The 20,664-nt window shown below is 53.3% G+C and overlaps 1 protein-coding gene across 4 annotated transcripts in view; it reads right to left on the bottom strand.

Moving 5' to 3' along the window:
• TTC7A (tetratricopeptide repeat domain 7A) overlaps window positions 1-20,664 on the bottom strand; it is a 120,542-nt gene that overhangs the window by 22,525 nt on the left and 77,353 nt on the right. For 3 of the 4 annotated variants that reach the window (XM_047068489.1, XM_047068491.1, XM_047068492.1), the window contains 2 exons: window positions 5,326-5,442; window positions 1,731-1,828 (listed from right to left, as the gene is read on the bottom strand). In XM_047068489.1, the coding sequence (XP_046924445.1) occupies window positions 1,731-1,828; window positions 5,326-5,442 (215 nt within the window). Of the gene's footprint in view, window positions 1-477; window positions 802-1,730; window positions 1,829-5,325; window positions 5,443-20,664 lie in introns of those variants that run through there. The other variant, XM_047068490.1, reaches the window with a different exon arrangement.

Raw genomic sequence — 20,664 nt, 5'->3', positions numbered from 1 at the left:
GCAAAACAGCTCACAGAGCACTGGGAAGGGCCCTCCTTGTACCCTCACCCATGGCTGGGATTGAGGAGTGTCAGGCAGCAAGCCTGCTTCCAAGAGTCTATCACTAGAGAAGATAGTCATAAATGCTGGCAAAGGTGCCTGCACTACTGAAAACAGAAATGATCTGAATGTCTAACGATAGGGAGTGATTCAAAATAAGTGAGGGTACATTCGTACAAGACCCTGCAGTCATTAAAATAATGACACATATATCTGGAAACCGATGTAGAAGGATGTTCACATTATATAGTTAGGTGAAAAACAGCATGTTAGAAAAGTGTATGATTATTTATTTATGTTTATTTATTAATTTTGAGAGAGAGAAAGAGCATGAGCAGGCAAAAGGCAGAGAGAGAGACATAGAGAGAATCCCAAGCAGGCTCTGTGCTGGCAGCACAGAGCCCGATGCAAGGCTTGAACCCATGAACCGTGAGATCATGGCCTGAGCTGAAACCAAGAGTTGGACGCTTAACCAACAGAGCCACCCAGGTGCCCCTGGTCACATTTGTATAAGAAAGAAATAGGGACCTAGAGAAAAGGTCTGAAAGGCCATTATTAAGGTCTGGATTTTGAAACGGTGGATAATTTTTCTTTTCTTCCTTTTGCTCTTTGCTTTCTGTTTTCACCAGTGCATGTTATCGTATCTGATATAGAAGGGTCCACTTGAGGTTGTGCTGTGAAGGATCCTTGGGTAGCAACTCAGGTCAGACCCTGTGCCCTCCGGAGAACCTCCCCGGTGGCAGTTCTGGGTGACACGGGTCCCTGTTGAGGATATATAAGCCATTGACATTTACAATTCACATGCAGGTGAAATGTGAGCACTTCTCTCTCTCTTTCTTTCTCTCTTTCTCTCTCTCTCTCTCAGAGGCAATAAAGGCTCCAATAAACTCAGGAGACCTGGGGCAAACCACAGATGGTTTCAGTTTATAAGACAAGTGCACGTGGAGTCCTAATAATTGGCTCATGGTTCTTCCCTCCCTAACTGCAAGGGCGCTATGCCCTCCTTCACCGTTCTCTCCTTGGAGCCAGCAGCTCCACATTCAGCCCAGCGCCCCCTCAGATGTGCCTCCAAGTCAAGTCAGGTGCAGGGCTTGGCATCGGAAATCAGCTCCATCAGTGACAACAAAGGTGCATCTCGGTTCATGTCCGCAGAGGTGGAAAAAATGAGCAATGCCACTAAACGCAACTGCCTCACACTCCATTCGGGTGACTAATTCTTCTTGTGCCTTTGCTTTTCTGCTTTAATCAGGGCCTCCTTTCAAACAGTTCTCTATGGGCTTAGAGTTATAAATTTGAGCTCAGCTCATTCCTTTCTACTTGACTCCACTCGATCTACTAAGGACATTTTAATGGCAGACATTGGCCTTGAGTTTAGCCTAAGGGGAGATGGTTTCTGTGCTCCACAGTCAACTCTCCACCCTGGCTCTCCTCTCTGCACCCCTGCCCAGGAGGCTGGGTCCGTCCCTTGCCTGCTCCAGCAGTCCACTTTCCGCCCCAGAGCCAGGATGGGCTCAGAAAGATGCCCGAGGGCAGCTCCTTAGTTTCTTAGCACCAGGCTCTGGTGCCACGGCTGGCCAAGAGGAGGGTGGGTTTGGCCAGACTGGGAAGATGCCACTTTCCCCAGTTTGTGCTCAGGCTGGGAGAGGGAGCGGTGGGCCCACATGGGCAGCTGCCCACGGGCACGTTCTTACCGGAGTCTGCATCATGGGCATCGGGCAGAGTCAGATGCATGCCACTCTGCTTCTTCAGTGTGACACCCTCGCCGAGGCTCCCATCCTTTTCCAGGCCTCTGAAAGGCAAGGGAAAGCCAGGCCCCAGTGAAGCAGAGGGCTTGCAGGGAGAACAAGGGAGCCTTACACCAGGCAGGGTCTGAGGCTGAGAGTTTAGGCCTGGGAATGGAGCCAAAGCTAGGACCACTAGGAAGGGTGGAGACCACCAGAGATGGCAAGACAGATCGGGCCTCAGGCTTACCCTAGAATCTGGCTAACCCCAGAAGCTACACTGACATGCTGTTACTCCCCAGCATGTGTACACACCCACACACCCACACACCCACACACACACACCACCACCACTATGTGCCCTTGGGGCCATCAGTCTCCCCGCTAGTCCTTAATACTACCACATTTCATCCCTGCAGCTAACATTTGCTCATGCAAACCAAGAATGTTCTTGCTGTTTGTTCTTCTGGTCCACACAACCTCCCACCCCCGTCCTTTAGAACCCAGCCCAGAGACCCTCATACAGCCAGAAAGCCTCCTGTGCCCCTCACAGCTGCCTTCTCCCCTGCCCTCCGTCAGCATGAATCCAGCAGCACATGGGTTAGAAACTCTCCCTCCTCTGAAGTCAGTGATGGTAGAAGCTCCCCCAGGACAAAAGGAGGTCTTTGCTACCTTTTGCCACCCTCACAATGTCCAGCAGAGTGCCAGGCACAGAGCAGGCACCAAGATCCAGCTTCCAAGGAAAACTTGGTCTTCACGGGCTACCAGAAATACCCCCAGCCCAAGCCCCAGGGAAGGAAGGCCCAGCCACCATTCTGCATCAGGCACTCTACCTCGGGCTACCAGGGTAGCCCCAGAAGAACCAGAGGGAGGGCCCTGCGGGGGCAGATAAACAAGTGTGGTACTCTCCCCTGCCCCCAATTCCCCAGGTCCTTGTGGTTCCCACACTGCTAGGGAGGTTCCTCTTTTCTCAGAGTGGGGAAGCGGGGTGGGGGGTGGGGGGAGCCACAGCTCAGAAAGGCAGCACAGCCTGTTGTGCCCATCCTGGGGCACACACACCCCCAGCCACCCCGCCTACTTCTGGGGTTGCCCTTGAACCTGCTGACCAGGGAAGCCTGGAGGAGGGCCAAGGTAAACAGGGCAGGATAAATGGCAAGCCCAGCCTGGGGCCAGAGGCTTCTGACCTTCAGGGGGTGTTAAGATGATGGTCCCAATCAAGAATGCCAGGGCCCAGGGTGTCCTTGTCATTTTAACTCATGCTCACACTGGCCTGAACTTGGGCCTGTGGGTGCACGGCCATGGTGCAGATACTAGAGGAAACCATCCACAAAACACAGTAGATCCAGGTTGATGCCTTTCCTCCCCACCCTTTTCTGCTCCCAGAGGCACCAGAGTGTGGTGCCAAAGAGCCAGAGACAATGGCCACCCTTCCTTAGCTGTGGGACCCTCAGCAAAGCATTCTAAGTCTTACTTTTGTCATCTCATTGTGTGCAGTAACAAGCAGAAGATGCCTATCTCATGAGTTTACCATGAGGAGTACAGGAGACAACATGGGCAGGTGCCCAGCGCAGGCAGCTTCTTGTCTCACCATCCCTCCCAGCCCAAGAATGACTCCAGAAACAGCCCATCTCAGGGGACTTTTGTCACTTGGTTCTAGGCCAACATACAGCATTGCTCCTATCCTGAAGAACCTGGCAGCCACCAGGAGGAGAGGTGGGGAGGAGAGTCCATGATGAGCACTTCAAAACACCTAGATCATGAAGGTTGAACTGAAGCGTCCAAGGCTGGGTGACTGCAGGCTCCATGAAGGAAAGCATCTGAGCAGGGCCTGGGGACAGCATGGGCTGGCCCAGGTGGAGCTGAGAAAGGAGGGTGTATGGGTGGGGTGGGTAGGCCAGACCTTCAGGCTGTGGATTCTGGCCTGTCCTCAGCTGCTCCAAAGCAGATTTCACAAGTCCTAGTTTCTGCTCTGTGGCTCCAGGTTCAGAAAGAATGCTTCCTATTTGACTCCAGGCAGCTGGCCTGGCTGAGCCCTGCCCCGCCCTGAGTGGGGAGCTATGGGAGGCTTCCCAAAAGAGGTGCCTGGGGAACCTAGGAGGAGCTCCACCAGGCCCTCCTATCACAGATGAGTGTGTGAGTGGTGACTGAAACAACCCTAGCAAGAACCCACAGCCCCAGCCCTGGAGAGAACATGGGGCAGCCCCACAGTTCTGCTGCCTGGAGGGGAGGCCCAGGATGGGCCCAAATGCCAAGACACGGGGCTGCAACTCAGAGAGGCCCCACAGAGACCGCCTGGAGGAGCAGGCAACCAGCCATACAGCCAAAAGGAGGTTCCTGCCACCTCCAATGACAGCTCCTTTCTGTAAGGGGAGCCAGACTATACACCTGCAGGCTCCATGAAGGAGTGACTGTAGCCAGTGAGTGGCTGAGCAAGGGGTATCTCAGTGCAGGCCCTGCTCATACCAGAGTCTGGTCCTCACCCCCATATCACCCAGCTGTCAGACAGCTCCCCATTCCCTTTCTGAAAAGTCCCTCACCCCAGAGCCTCCTTCTGGCAGCTTCCGTTCACTGGGTCCTGCTCTGCCCTGGAATCTCTCAGGCCTTTCAAAGGCCTTCAGAGCGAGGCAGACCCTATTTGCCCAAGGGTTTTAACCTCATAGGATTACCCTGGAGCCTCCTCTGTAAATTTCACCACCAGAGAGACATGCCTCTGGGGATTGTGAAACCCTTTAGGGTTCCCAGAGTCCCTGTGAAAATGCAATCACATCTACCGGAGTGGGGTCCCCTAAGGCCTCCGGGAGATGATACAGCCAACAATTTCAGGGAAGGGGAGGGAGGGAGGACCAGAGGACCAGGAAGTCATGGTGTACCTGCCTGGCACAAGGCCCTTTTCTGCTTTGGGCTGCACGGTGTCCCAGGAGATTTGAGCAAAAACTTTCAGCAGATTCGATCTGCACAAGAGTTCCTATCTGGCCCAGGAGAAACCCAGAGCCCAGGCTGGAGGCTGTGGCAGGAGACAGGATAAGTAGAGATGGTGGGTGAGTGGGGAAGAGGGGCGGGCCTTTCAGGAACTCTGCTTCTTCCTCTTCCCTCTAGCTTCCAAATGGAGCCAGGAAGAAGCAACCGGCTCAGGGCTGTGATTCAGGAGACCCAGGTTCAAGCCCCAGCACTACCATTTACCAGGTGAGTGACTGGCAAATTCTCTAAGGTTCCTGAGTCTAAGTTTCCCTCCTGGGGTGAGAATAAAATCTGACAGTGTATAATATGTAAGTAGCAATCCCAGAACCTGGCCCAGATGCTCAATAATAACTTCATTCTTACCCCTCGGAACTTCAGTTTCCTAAACAGGTTCTTTGTGTCCTCACAGAGGATTGTCAAAAGGTTAAAATTAGCCTACGGATGTAAAAGGCCCCAGGAGCAGTAAGTAGCACACTCTGATTCAAATAACGTCACCACCCCCAGGCATCATGACCACTCAGCTGTGGGCTGTTGCCCTGGCAACCACCCCCTGTCAGTGCTGCCCTCCACCCCCTGGGCGACCCCAAGGATGATGATGGCCACTCACCCCAGCTGGGAGAAGCTGTACAGGGTCTGCCACAGCCGCAGCATTTGTCTGCAGGTCACAAGGGCTTCCTCCGGGCCTTTCAGGACCTGCTCCAGCTTCACCTTGGTGAACATCAGGCTGCAGGGAAGGACAGGAACAGTCAGCACGTCCCTGAGAGGGCCCCCTTTCCCTTGGTCTTCCTCCCAGGCTGGGAACCCAAGGGATTCTGCCCCACCGTGCTGCCTGCTCCTCTCATCCACTTGGCCCCTGATCAGATACTCTCCTGCCCCACTCTCTGAAGCACTGTTAGGTGTGTCTGCTAGTCTTGCTTTGTTTGTTCCTCTTACCCACATCCACGGTATGCACCATCCTCAGTGACCATGTGGCCATTTTTATATTCACACACCCCACAGGCCCCCAGTGAACCTTGTATATGAGAGACCCAGAAAGCAATTGCTCATCCAGGAATGGAGCTAAGCAAGGAACTGAAAAAGAAAGGTTACCTAAAGGGCAGAGTTGTGCTTTAGACCTTGCCAGCGCACAATAAATGCTCAATTAACATCTCCTAAACTGAACTGCAAACTGTTTCCTGACCCTGGATACACGAGGAGTGTCATCAGTCATGTGTTACTTTACCAAAGAATTCTTCACTGGATTTCCTAAAACAGCCAGCTCCCCTTATATGTGCAATAGGATTCAAGTGACACCAAGTCCTATTCAGTCGCCATTTAGGAACACAGTTGCTCTGCAAAGGGAGGCAGCAACTTCAGAATCTCTTTCAACCTGAAAACTGGGCGTCCTCTGAGGTCAGGATGCTGCTGGATGTGGGGATGTGGCCCTGAAGGGGGCTGGGAGGAGAGGGGAAGGGCTGCTCCCACCAGAAGGTGGGACCACAGGAGGGGCCGACAGCTCCCTTCCTCTGTCCTGGACATAGCAGAGACCGTTAGAACACTGCTCACCATAACTGGGGCGGGGGTGGGGGGCTGGGAGACCTGCTGTGCCAGGTGTTGACCTTTCAGTTGTCAGGGAGTATTGGGGTCCCAGGGGAGGGTCAAGGCAGCCGGGGACACTAAGGACATTCAAGGCAGTGGCGATTCACTAATGGCTGTGGAAGTACTGCATTCTTTATACTGTGGGTACTGCCAGCCACACTGATGCACACCAGCTGCCTGGGCAGCATGTGAACTTGGCTGAGCCACTGAGACCCAAACAAGGCTGTGGCTCTGGTTCTCACTGGGCGGTGAGCATGAGGCCCTGTTAATCCTGGCATCGCTGTTGGGACAAACCCACATGACTGTCAGGCCCTGTACTTGATCGCTGCCCAGTTAGTTCTGCTGGACCATCTGAGGTTGGCACACGGGCCCTCAGAGAAGTGGAGTCCTGCATCTAGACAGGGTGCATCCTGTGATCTGAGGCTGGAGGCACCGTACAGGGAGGCCAGCCTCCACCTGGGAGCTTTCCCCTCTGACCTTTTCGCGCACTTGGAGCCCTGGCCTGAGACCTTGTGCTGAGACCTGGGCCTCCAGCCTGATGAAGGACGTTGATGGCCTCACTCTGCTCCTTGCTTCTCACACCTTGTTTTTCTTAGATTGTGACTTGCTGCTACAGAATGAAGATCAGAGTGGAATTTGCCCCAGTTCTCTTTTCAGAGGAGGAGGTTTGAATTCTGGCCAATTATTATTTTTCCTCCTCACCTTTCCTCAAAAATGCATGTGCATTTTCTGCCTCTGCTCACAGGACCCTGGCACCCCCACCCTCCCCTGGCCTCGTCTCTCCATGTTCATCCCCTTTCAAGCTTGACCTTATATCCCACCTTCTCCAGGGAGACTTCTCAGACCCTTAGGATGCCTTGTGCCCTTAGAACATCTACTAGTGAATTGCCTGGCTGGCTTACAGGGAGGCCTAGGGAGGCCAGAAACTGGGGTCCCCACAGTTTAGACTGCACAGGCCTGGGCAGGAGCATGGTCTCTGCCTCTTGGTGGGCAGCTGCTGGGGAAAACTGGATCTGCCATCCCTACTCTTCCTTCCTGGATTCTCGAAGGGTCCAACACTCCACAAGTATTAGGAACCTCTGCTTCAGGAATATGGAGTAGAAAACATGATTTCTGCCTTCAAGATAACAATTAGTGCTAAAAATGACAAATTGCCCAGCTAATCAGGTGCTGATTATCAAGTGATAATCAACTGGATCAGACTCAGTGCAATGAAGGAAGAGATAAGGGATCTTGCTGGGGCTGGTGTTTGATGAAAAGGAGGGTGGCTCAGTCAGTTTCAGCTCAGGTCATGATCTCACGGTTTGTGGGATTGAGACCCAAGGGCTCTATGCTGTTGGGCACTGTGCTGACAGCGTGGATCCTGCTTGGGATTCTCTCTGCCCCTCCCCCGCTTGTGCGCACATGCTCTCTCACTCTCAGAAATAAATAAAACCTAAAAGGATTAAAAAAAAAAAAAAAGGATGGTGGGAAGGCACATGGTTGGGAGTTGGGGGAGAGGTAAAGCATTGGGAAGGGGGGAACCAGTGGCTGGAGAAGGTGTTGATGAGGCGTGAAGACCCCTTCCTGCCGGTGTGGGGAACATCCAGGCTCAAGTCCATTCTAAGGCTGCCCTCCCCGCCCCCCTTCAGACAACCAGAGCAGCAGAGTCCCCTGGGCAAGGCCACTTAGGGTGGGGCCAGGCTGGTTCCTGGGACAGCTCCCTGGGCGGACCAGCCCCGAAGCATTGCCCTGGTACCCCATCTCCCCAGACATGCCTCCTCTTCAGCTCCTCTCTGCCAGGCCCAGACCCCCTCCTGTTCCCTGCATCCCTGAGAGCCAGGATGAGTGGCAGACCTGACCACACCATGTGCCTAGAACAGAAGTGGCTAAAAGCTGAGCTGGCATAGTGTCTTCTACCAACACAGGCTGTTATCCTCACGGCTGCTGACATTCCATTAGTGTGAGTGACCCAGAACGGAATTTCTCAACCAAACCACATCCTTTCTGGGCTGGGGCAAGCGCTCCAATAGTCACCCTCTGGTCAGATCCTTCACTCCCGGATCCTGGGAGGCTCCAGATTAGCTCCTGAGATCTCCTTAGTATCACAGTTCAGCAGTGCCAAGAGGGAATTTCCTCAACAAAGAACCCTGCCCTGACTGTCCATGACATCAATTCAAGTGCCTTTGTGCAGCCACCTTCCATTCCCGCCTCTCCTCCCATGCCCTTGGGCACCCGCGTGCTGCTCATATGGGTATTAGCAACCTGAACTGGAGGACAGGCTCCTGGACTCATCTGTGTCCTGCTTCATGTCATCGCTCTTGCTAGGACTTCCCCTTTCCCTCCAACATCCGGCCAACTCCCAACCAGATGTCACCCTCTGACCTTCTGTGTGTCCCTGTGGGGGTTGTACACATACCCCTTCTGGAGAGCCTTCATTATGTTGGACTTGGTTATCTGCACACCTGCTGGCATGCATCCAATTCACTGCTGAACTCTCTCCCCTGCCCTCCCCCACTCCCTGTCACAGCACAGGGCTCCTCTCCGTCCCCTTGGCCAGGATGGGTGGCCCAGTTCTTTGCACAACAGGACAAGAAGGCTGGCAGAGCACTGGTGTGCCACTGTGGCTGGTGGGCAACACTTTCCAGCCCACACAAGAGGCCAGAGCCTCATCAGAACCTGGTGCTTCCTGGGCACCCCACCCCTTCAGCCCAGTCCCTGGCATGCCTGCTTTATACACCAAAATGAATCTAAAACGTCATTTGAAGAAAGGATTCTGAGACTTGAAAAAAGCCCACTATTTTAATTCGGTGGTTCTAGTCCTCCTCCAGCGTGACCACCCTTGCTCTTCTCTGAATATTCAGTAGTTTTTACTTAGCACTTACACAGTATAGACTTATATCTCTAGATATTATCTATCTATATATGTGTTTTTATATATTTATCTTTTTGCCACATAGGCTTATGAGTTTAATAACACAGATAAATTTATATCAAGCATTTTTAAATTCAAATAATCTGGACACAGTGTGTGTCTGGTCCCGCCTACAGATGGTAAAACTACTATTTATGTTGTCCTGTGTCCCGCCACGTGTCTCCACCTGGATGGCAGGTACTTGCAGGCCAGGGCCCTGCTTCCCACATCAGGGTCCTCCTCGCCTCTCCAGTGCCCGGCACAGAGCCGAGCGCATGGTGTCTGCTTAGTTTGTGAAAATGTGTGTTGTTACAACCATCTGGCCACACTCAGGGGTCTCACAGTCCATGTTAAATCAGAGCTGATTTCTACCACCCCCACTTCCCACTGCTGGGTCTTGGTTAGGAGGTAGGAGAGGAAATCTGTTCACTTGGTGCCTCATAACCGCAGAGTGGGCTGGACTCATGTAGCCAACGAGCAACGTGCCGGCCGAGTCTGTTTTAAGATGTCTGGAAGCAAAGTTTTACAGAGCCTGGGAAGCAGCAGGGGGTTCTGGGTAGGACATGAAGATGTCTGACTCCTTGTGATTCAGGGTCTTCATCCTGGAAGACAGTCACCCAGGCAGAGCCAGAAGTACAACCAAGGGATGTCTCTGAGACAGGAAGGCCCAGAACATGGGCACCTAGCAGCCCTCTCACACCCTGACGGAAGCCACTGTGGGAGAGGAATGGCCACGCTGCTGTTCTCAGACCCTGCACTGTGATGTCGCTCAGAGTGGACAGACACTGGCCTAGGAGTGAGAAACCTGAGACAAAGCCCCAGCTCTGTGGTCACCCAGCAGGGCATGTCACAGGTTCCAGTAAAACAGGAGTGAGGTCTCCCACTAGATGAACTGCAATGACCTATAAGCAGCAGCTGAGAAACTGCAGCTGCATTCAGTCCTCAAGCATGGGCCTGCTGAGGCTGTGGGAAGGGACTCTTGCTTTCACACTGCTGGTGTAGACAGCCCGGAAAAGCAGTTTCTAGGCCTCATGCCTCTGAAGGCTCCCAGAAAACCCCTGAACCTCATGGCCTGTTTGGCAAGGCAGGGGGCCCTCCTTGTGGCTCCTGGGACTTAAGAAGGGTGTGAGAAAGGAAGAGGACAGGAGGGGATGGACGGAGCCCCAGCCGACTAGGTTGAAGCACCCCCTCTTGCCAGCACTTTCCTGTGTGTCAAGCTGTGGAAGCCCATACCGAATAAACACCAAGGTCTTACAAGACTGAATGCTCTTCCCACGCCTTACATCTGAAGGCAGATGTGAAAGCGAGTGTTCTCTCTGGGGAGAGGAAGGAGCAAGAGTCTATGTAAACACACCATGTGCTCTGTCCTGCTGCAGGGGTGAGGCTGCTGGGCCTACAGGAAGGAGTCCTGGGTCCTGGACTCCACAGTCCTGTCCAGTCGAAGTGGCATGTGTGCCCTGGTCCTAGTAGGGAGGCCCAGTGAGGCCACAAGGCCACTCCCCAGGAGCCCACACCCTCCCAAAGAATGCTACCTGAGCCATGGTAGTCCACACTGGCCACCTCATGCCCAGGCTGTGTGCTCCCTCAGCCATCATCCTCCCCACACACTTCATCTACCACTGTGCTCTGATCAAGGCAGGGACCTGCCACCTCCCGCATCACCTGCACAGTCCAGCACCCTGGGGGCACGGACAGATGCTCAGCTGACCTGAACAGAGCCAGCCCCTGCTGGACCATGAAATGTCTCAGCCTGGCAGAGTCTGTCTGCAGCCCTCTGCATCTGGGCCAGCCCTCCTCTTGTGGGGGAAGACAGAGACCAGCAAGGCCAGTGTCTCCGGGTGTCACCACGGGGCATCTCTGACCATCTTCCCAGTCGCTTGGGCCAGCAGCTGATGAAGGAGGTTCTCAAAGAATGATGGTCAGCCTGGCATCCTTCTCCTCCCTCTCTTCCTGGGCCCTGCCTGGCCCATGCTCCTGGGGCAGGATCAGCCTCCTAATTATTTGTCAAAAGGATTAAGACTTGGAGCCGTTCCCATCTGAGGCAAAGACAAATCATTTTTCTTCCCACTGCCATAAAGAGGAGATATCTTAGGGTGAGCCTCTTCGGAACTGGGTGAACGTGAGCCTTTCCAAAAAATATATATTTTTTAAAAAGAATTATTTTGTAAATGGGGGATATTTTTGTGAAGATGGCTCTAGCTAAGCAAGCAATAGCCTGGGGTCAAAGGTCATCTTGTCCATTCCCCTTTCCAGGAGCCTCCAATCACTTTTCCTGTGTCCCCTCCCTGGCTGCTCCCTCCAGCACCCCATTCCTGGAGGTCGGGGAATACCAGCAGAGAAGAGCTGGCTGCAGGGAAGGATGTGGGCCGTGTGGGTGGCAAGCACAACAGGTCCACATTTTCACTTCCATGTTCCTGAAAATGGCTCCCTATAAAATTCTCAACATATGCAATAAACACCCGAACATGGCCATTGCTGTCTACTGGAAGGACCCACCTCTGGCCCGTGCCTCGTTCCCCATCAAATGGGAGGAAACAGACGGTGCAGGTGCACTCCCAGGCCCTGGCACCTCCTGGCAAGTGCCTTCACCTCCCTGGGACAGTAACGGAACCACCCAGGAAGGCTGCTGGGAGGACTAAGGGCAATAGAGCCTATAAAGGCAGCCCTGGTGCACAGCCACCCCTCAAGACAGGTCTCCTGAGTCCACACCATCATTGCCAGTCTTCCATAGTGGACCCCGTGACCGGCAGGGAACATGTCTTTCTTCTCTTTGTATCCCCAGTGCCTGACCTAATGTCAACAAATCTGCTGAATAACAGAAGGAGGTTGAGCCATAGGGACTCACTGAGGCCTCTGGAGAGTTGTGGGCATTCCCAGATTCAGAGAAGTCCCAAGAAGACAGGCTGCATCGCCCTGTGGAACTGTTCATTCTTTGTGGTCCCACCAGCCCCATCCCTCTGGCTCCTGACCATTGTGGGAGCCTTCCATGGTGGGGGAGGGGATGGCGGCAGGTGTGGCGAATGCACAAAAGGGGGAATTATCTCTTTAAAGGACAGTAATTAGTAATTCTGGCTGATGGCTGTGCTGTGCTGTTTTAATGAAGAGTTCTATTTTTACAGAAAACACATAATTGAGTGAAAAAGCAGGCTATTCTTTGAGTCAGGCGGCCACGCCTCTGGAAAGTCTAACTCCTGGGCCAGGAGGCCAGAGCCTGTACATTGCACCAGGGATACACAGGAATTGGGCCCCACCTTACATGCCCCAGGTCCGACTCAGTGCTGAAAAGCAGGGTCCCAGTCTGATGATTCGAGTCAAACCCTGGTTTCCCTTTTTCTAGCCATGTGACTACCGGGTCAAGTCACTTTAACTTCTCAGAACCTCAGTTTTGTATCTGTAAAATGGGAATGACAGCATTTTATACAGTATTGTATACCGGCCGGGGAGGGGCAGGGGGGAGGGAGGGTTGTTATGTGGAAACAATGCACATTAAGGCCTAGCAGGGCGTTCTTACTTGATAAAGCGCTAGATCCAGGTTTGCCCTACCTGCCATTATTCACCCAGCCTCGATTACGATGACGTACAGTTTGCTTACTTATGCCTTCATTTGTAAAGTGAGAGTAATACGGTTGCTCTATCTCCTGGGGTCCCTGAGGGGATCAGGGAGTTAATGCATTTAGAGTGCTTAGAGCAATGTCTGGTGCAGAGCACGCACTGGGCGCACTGCTGTCTTGTTATTATTGAAGCACACGGGGTTCGAGCGTCTCAGGGTTGTTCAGCCCGCCACGCGGCTTGGGTTCTGGCCTCTTCTCTGCCCTGTACCAGCTGTCTGACCCTGAGATATCATCTAGCTTTCCCATTAGCTTCTTCATCTTTTCAAGTAGGAGGGCTGCAAAGAGCAAAAAGTAAACACACCCAAACAACAAAACAGGGTAAGTGGAATGAGGGCTGTAAGACGCCAACATCCCTGTGGGTTCCCTCCTTCCCTCCAGAGTAACAAACAAAATGATTCCTGTGGTCTACCCGTCGGAGGGTCTACTGCGGTGTGTGGGTGCCCAGCTGTGGGTCCCCCACAGGGAGGAGGGGGAGGCAGGGTGCAGGCCACAGTCTGCTCTGAAGATGCTTCCATCACCACGGGGAAGCTCAAACTGTATATCCCAGGCAATCAGGGAACAAACTAGAAGAGAATCCAGTACTCAATGGAGTGGTTCAGTTTTGACCAACAGGAGTGAGGGGTGGGGGGCTTTCAGGGTAGCTAGAGAGGAAGGCTGGCCCAGCAGGGATGAGGACTTGAAAGTGGGGCAGGTTGCCCAGCTGACTAGGCACAGAGGCCCCACCCACGGATGGGAAGGGACAGGGGAAGGGAAGAAGCAGGCCCTCTGGTAGGAGTTGGCTCACCCCCTTGCCCTCATTCAGGCTGTGGGGTCACCAGGCTCCAGCACCTGGCTCTAACCAGTGGCCCAGGAAGCCAGGCAGGTCCTGGGCAACACAGGTCACATACACTCTACCAAATTCCATGCCTCTGAGAGACTCCACCAGGGAAATTAACTGGTTAAACTCACACACATGCTCTTTGAGGGTGTTATCTTAAAGTGACTCTAAGAGGAGTGACCTCCCTGAAAGGCCATAGTGAAGCCCAGCTTTCTTCCCTTCCCAGAGACTTACCCCAAACATGGAAGGGACCCCGATGGCAGCTCTTAGCTGTAAAAACCAATGATTTTACCTTGGGTCTGGAGGATTAAATGACCCATGTACCCTAATCTTTTAAGGCTCACACTGATCCCTCACCTCTTAATGAATTCATTCAAAGTGAACCGATTTTGGGGCACTTGGGTGGCTCAGTTGGACAAACATCATCTGACTCTTGATTTTGGCTCAGGTCATAATCCCAGGGTTGTGGGGCTGAGCCCAGTGTTGGGCTCCGAGCTGAGCATGGACCCTGCTTAAGACTCTCTCTCCTACTCTCCGCCATGCCCCGCTCCCCCCTCCCTTGCCCAACCTACCTCCCTGATAGCCAGCAAGCTTCTGATTCCTGAAATCAGCTCCTCCTTGCTTCAAAAGTCCTGCCCCTGCCTGGAGAATAGCCTCAGGGCATTTCTGAGAGGGTTCCCTAAACTCTCTGATGGCTGGCTGCATGGCAAGGCCTTCTTTTTTTTTTTTTTTTTTTCCTGTTTATTTACTTATTTTGAGAGAGAGGGAGAGAGAAAGGGAGAGACAGAATCCCAAGCAGGCTCCTCGCTGTCAGCACAGAGCCTGATGTGGGGATTGATCCCATGAACAGTGAGATCATGACCTGAGCTGAAATCAAGAAGGACACTTAACCGACTGAGCCACCCAAGTGCCCCATGGCAAGGCCTTCTTATCTGTGCAGACCCAAGGCTGACCCGGCAGGCCTCCAGGCCCTGCTTCCCTCAGCTACTGCTACCTCCAGTTATCTCCAGATGACTCTACAAACACAAATGCGTGATCTTGAAAGATAAGAACACAAACCATGCAGAGCCTTTCCATAACCATTCAGGAGTGGAAGCACATCCAGAAAGAAGGTCCCTAGGTGGAACAAAGGTAGGCTCCCAACCTAGTATAAGACACCAAGAGGCAAACACCTTCATCTTAGTCTATAATCTCAACCCACTGAGCACACACTTGGGACCCTACGACCACCCACTGTAGCAGGGAGGCCAGCCCTGCCTCAAGGGCAAGAATGCCCTCTCTCCCAGAGGCAGAAAGGCTTTCTCTTGGGGCTCGGCCACAGTGCCTATCTCCAGTAAATGTTGTAAGCCAGGAGATCAGGGAGTGAGGATCAGGAAACCAAGGGCTAAAATCACTTCAACAAGTAAAGAATTCCTTTTGGAAAAAACTGCAAATAATACCTTCCTTTCCTTTCTCTCTACCCCAAACAAACAAAATAACCTGGGTCATCTACCCGCCTGTCTGAGCACAAGCAGACTGCCATGGGGAGACTGAGGACTCTGTCTGACTACAGTGTCACACAGAGCAAGATCACAGGAGGCTCCACAGAACAACCAGTGAAGGGAAATGCTGAATGTCAAACCAGCTTAGCTGATGAGGAACTGACCTTTGGGGAAGAAAGTGCTGGTGCCAGTGATTACGCCTGGCTTAACACTTCCCTCAGCCACATGGCCTGCAAGTTTAACCCCTGGCTCTTGTCCTCACTGGGGGCTGTGGCGGCCAAAAATGTTTAATGAATCCAGCAAAGTGATAAACTATGTTTGTGTTAATACCTTTGATTCCAGCCCCCTCACTGGAGTGTTGGTATTTTAAGTGTCTTTTTGATCTACTACAAGTCCCTAGTAAGAGCCATCCAATAAACACACTGGGTTTAAGTCAGAAATGTTAAGACAGGCCCAGGACTCTGATCCTTCTGCCTGGTGGAATGCACGGCTAGAAACATATCCCATGCAACCTGAGAAAAAGGTGAGGCAGGCCAGGTAGATCAGAGAAGTGCCCTTGAGGCCATAGCTCACCTTAACTACAATCAGCCAACATCTGGCCCCAGCTCATGCCTAGTTATCAGCTCAAACATTTTCCAAAACAGCCTAGGTTTCCTGGGGGAGATGGCCGTGCCTATAGTTTGTTTATACATGACAAGCTCCAGCTTGTTGAGAGGGCCATATTATTCCTGCACCGGGGGAGTGCGTCCGGACTCTGATACACCTTCCCCTAGGATCTTCCAAGTCCCCCAGATCCTGGGCTGGGCCAGGCAGAAACTCCCAAAAGGGCCTAGCCTGACCCTGCACCCACCAGTCCACCCACAGTCTGGGCTTTCAAAACCGGTCTGGCAGGCTGCCAGACATGGGGTGGGGGCAGTGACTGACAGGCTGGTTATTGGAAAGCTCCCATCATTAGCCTAGGAATTTTGTTTGGTTGCCATGGTGACCCTCACTACAAGTGCACTGACTAAAGCACAAGGAATCTGTTACCTAAAACCAGTGCCCATGGAGCCCCAGCTTCAGGAACCATGCTTATCAGTGGTCCGTTCCCCTTGACCCCATATTCCTGCCCCTCCCCAGCAGAGCCTCCCAGCTGCCTCCCCTAGCCTGGATGAGGAGGAAGGACTAGCACAGGCAGCCTCCAGCTTACACAGGACAGAGACCACTCACATTCCACCGCCTGGCTGGCTTGGAACCCAGGTCCAAATAGGGAGTTTGCTGCCCCCCTGAGGCCCCCTGCAGGCTGGCCAGGGACGGCCCGACCAGCACATGTGTCCAGGGCTTAGTCAGAAGCCCTCAGGATTTCAGGAAGCTGCTCAGGGTGTCTGGTTGCCCCCGTGCCAGGTTCACACTGTCCCCACGGGGCCATCAGTCTCTGCCTCATCACGTTTCTGCCTTTTAAACCCGAGCTCCATTAACTAAAGGTCATCCCACAGCACAGAAATCAAGATCCTCTTTGCTTTTGCTTTCTAATCCCTGAATTTAGGGGGATTTTCAGAAGTTCAGCTCCATGAGGGCTGGGTTTTTCTCCAGGAGTCTTAAGACTGCCTGTAGGAAGGGTAGCATCCGTTGCAGCTAAGGAACTTCAACACCTTCCCACAGGGCTTCCTGCCTCGGCCTGCGCCTCCCTGCCCTCCTGCTAACGGTTCCCTCCTCCAGCTCCAGGCCCATCACACACCCTACCCTCAGCTGCCACATTGCTGTCTTACACTGTTGGTGCACTACCTTCCAGAATGCCCCACACTGCTGCCCTTGAGCATGCTTCTAAACCAACTGTGAGACCTTCTCTTGCCCGAGTCTCACAACAGACCTTGGAGGCAGAGGGAGGCAGGACAGATGTCTTTGGCAGATGAGGAAGCTGCTGGAAGTGGCACAGGTTAAGAGCATGACCCAGTGAGGGCAGGAACCTAACTGTGGCCCTCACGTAGGGACAAGCTCACATGGAAAGGGTTCCATCCCACCCACTGGCATGTCCCCTGTGCCGTACCTCCTCTATACTTGACATGTGCCTGCCAGCCTCTTCCTTCATGAAGACAGCCTCTGGGAGCCAATGCACAGGCAGGTTCTACAGAAAAGAGCCTCTAAGAGGCCTCAGCCACTTAGGAGCACACTGTGGGGAGCTCTTAGGGTGGCATACACACCTCACTGGGGGCACTGAGGTCAGGGTGAAGGGGGTTTGATCTTTTTGTTTGACTGCAATGATATTTACTGGACCGGCTGTTGAATTCTCTGCCATGGCAACAGCTGGAGCCACACACAGCTTGTTCCCAGCACAGGGAGCAGCTGGGGGACCAGGATGCAGTTTTAACTGAAAGAGCAATGACATTTGTCAGTGATCCCTGGCCGGTAATGGACTCAATGACATTTCCTGCTAATCCATGGGTTTTTGTGCTCTGTGGTTTCATCTGTGGGGAATAGTATTGCCTTATTTGCAAAAAGCCACGGTCATGCTCTATGGCCACCCCACAGAGCTACATGGTAGGTGGATTTTCCACACCCACTCCCAACTTCTTATATATGTATTTTTTTTTAAAGGTTGATTTTTTTTTTCTTAATTTTAAATAACAGAAATGCACTGTCTCACAGTTCGGAAGGCCAGACGTGGCCTGTAGATATTTTTTAGTTTTGCAGCCTTTTAGGGCTGGCTCTGATCAAGACAGAGATCCTCATGGCCATGGAGGTGAGGGGCTCACGGTGGCTTAGAGATAAAGAATCTGCCACTGCTTCTCTATCCCCACTGTTCCCAGTGGACACGCTTTGCACAGTGAGGCATCACAGAGAATGGGATGCTCTGGTCCCCAGGCCTCTCTGCAGTGACACAAAACGGAAGAACCCTAGGGATGGGACTCAAACACTTCCCCTTCTTGGGCTTGGACTTCAAAGATGCCTCCCTGCTGCCAGCCCCATGGCCCAAGCTCCCAAGGCCCCAGCAGTGACCCCGTGGAGTCTAGTCTGGATGGGACAGCTGTGTTCTCATGCAGAGGCTGTCCCTTCAGAAGGCTCCTGCCTGAAGAAATAGGGGCACAGTTGACACAAAGGGGCACAATTATCCTACAAGTTGACCAAGAGCCCAGTCTGCACTGGGGAAGCGCTTGCCATCTTTTTTGCGTTTAGGGTCCCTTGGAGAATCTGCTGAAAGTCATCTCCCTGGATACACACACATAGGCACAAATGTTATAGTTTGGTTCTAGGCATTCCTGGAGGCCCCAAAGCCCACCCACACCTCCTAAGGAGGAGTCACCAACCTCAGCAAGGACCACCTCCCCCACCACCCATGAAGGTCCTTGCAGTGAGTGAAGCGTTTCCAGGTGAAGGAGTGTGCACCTGAGGGGGCGGGGAGGGGCGGAAAGCATGCTTGAGGGGAAGGGCACACACACTGCCCACACAGTAGGGAAAGGCTGCCGAGCAGGGGGCTTCCTCACCAGGCCCCGGAGCCCAGGAGGCAGGAGGCACCTCCCCTGTGGTGGGTCAGGATGCTGAGGCAGAACCAGAGGGCTCACCCCCACAACACAGTGTGAAGTGCCATTAGCCTCCCCACTTCAGGCCAGGGGATGAGATTCTGGCAGCAGAAAGAATTCAGCCCAGAAGTTAGGAGGAGACACTGCAGTGAGACGTCAGGCGCTGGAGTGGGTTGAGGGGAGAGCTCCCTGCAGGGACTGGGGGTCCGAGGAAGGGCCAGATGCATGGCATGACAGTCCCCTGCCCTGCTTCCATCAGGACAGCTCTGCTCCCCTCTGTTCCCACACCGTCTCAACTGGCATGTAAGATTTCACTTGGGAAAAGGAGTTGCTGATAAAACCATGTGTGACACCAGGCCTCACCTCTCTTTCTGTGACGGCTGTTCTGACCTGGGGGCAGGGCGAGGAGCCCCTCCCCACTCTAGGATTCGAAGCTTTTCTTGGGGAAGGTTTCTTTTTCCATCAAAGCCTGACAACAGAGTACACACACACACACAGCTGGTAGCAGGCCCTGCCTGACAGTTGTGAGGACATAGCTAGGAAAACAGCGAGGTAACTGGTACCGGGAGAGAAGAAACATTGGTCCTCTTTGTATTTCTACTGAAAGTAAAAAATGAACTTCTACACAGTAGGTCTTGCTGTATTGTGTGTGGGATTAATGAGACAAGGTAACTCATTCTTGTCTGCACACACTATTTCATCTGTGTTGTAATATTCCCTCAGTGACCTACCTTTTCTTTTTTTTTTTTTTTTTAATTTTTTTTTCAACGTTTATTTATTTTTGGGACAGAGAGAGACAGAGCATGAACGGGGGAGGGGCAGAGAGAGAGGGAGACACAGAATCGGAAACAGGCTCCAGGCTCTGAGCCATCAGCCCAGAGCCTGACGCGGGGCTCGAACTCGCGGACCGCGAGATCGTGACCTGGCTGAAGTCGGACGCTTAACCGACTGCGCCACCCAGGCGCCCCGAGTGACCTACCTTTTCAAGTGAACTGATCTGGGGGCTTGCTCTTCAGTGGGGCACACTGGGGAGCTTACATTAAGGGCACTCTGCTGCTCCCAAAGCACCTTTCTTGAGCCCTGGCGAGGACAAAGCCATCCCGCAGAGTCCACAGGCAAAGCTCCCCGCGGCATCCTCGGAAGGAGGCCAAAGGCACAGGAAAGCCGGCCCTGCCCCCTGATGGGCTAGGGATGGACAGAGGTGGACACCCACGCTCCCCACACGAAGGGAACCTCCTCGGGCTGGGACAATAGCGGCTTCCCTCTGTCACCTAACATGGCTATGGCACCCACCAATTTCCCCCTAATTCTTCATGAACCTGTTTTCACTGCCAATGGAGTCATCCCTCAAGGTAGCCAGGACCATGCTTCTTTTCTGCTGTCTGAAGCAGGACTGCCCTTCGCTGGTTTTACATAGCCCTCCTTCAGACCTGAAGGTGGAATGTGGTGGGAATGGGGGCACTCAGGGACCCCTCATCCCCTGTTCACAGGATTCAGATAAACAAGGTCTATTATATCCAGTGTCACGTGTCTGGGCGGGGGAGGGCAGAAATCAAAAGACAACTGGCCTCCTCCTCATTCCCTCCTGCGGGCCATGCACCTCCTGCCTCAACTGGTCCAGCATGGCTCTTGTTCCCCAGTGTCCTAGTTGGGTGGCAGCAGGTCCTCTCTGTATAGGTGGGGGCAGGAAAGTCTAGTCCTGCCCCACCCACCATGGCCTGGGCCAAATGCAGCATGAACCCTGCTCCAAAGAGAGGGGCATCTGGGCAACGTGGCAAATAGGGGGTGCGGAGGAGCCAGGGATGGAGGGAGAGGCCGGGACTGCTCTGGATGGAGAGAACCCCTTTCCTCCAATGCCAGTGGCCTGCTTGGAGGCAGGGGGATGGCTCACTTGGCCTCCACCAGCCAAGCCAATGTTAGAATCCATCCTTGGCTGGCTGTGCCAGGGTTATGATTAAGTTACACAGGTCAGTGTCCCCATAAGGCTCAAATGCAGAGCCCGGGGCAGGCGGGCGGGGGGAAGCAGCTTGAGCACGTGCATTCGAGCACAGTCTCCTCTGTGGTCCCCA

Source organism: Lynx rufus, unplaced genomic scaffold (assembly GCF_022079265.1).
Source record: "Lynx rufus isolate CCGP_SWC_20201006 ecotype Redwood Valley unplaced genomic scaffold, mLynRuf1.p SCAF_8, whole genome shotgun sequence".
Taxonomy (NCBI): Eukaryota; Metazoa; Chordata; class Mammalia; order Carnivora; family Felidae; genus Lynx; species Lynx rufus.
Note: the sequence above shows the minus strand (reverse complement) of the source record. Positions and strands in the feature narration are given on the sequence as shown.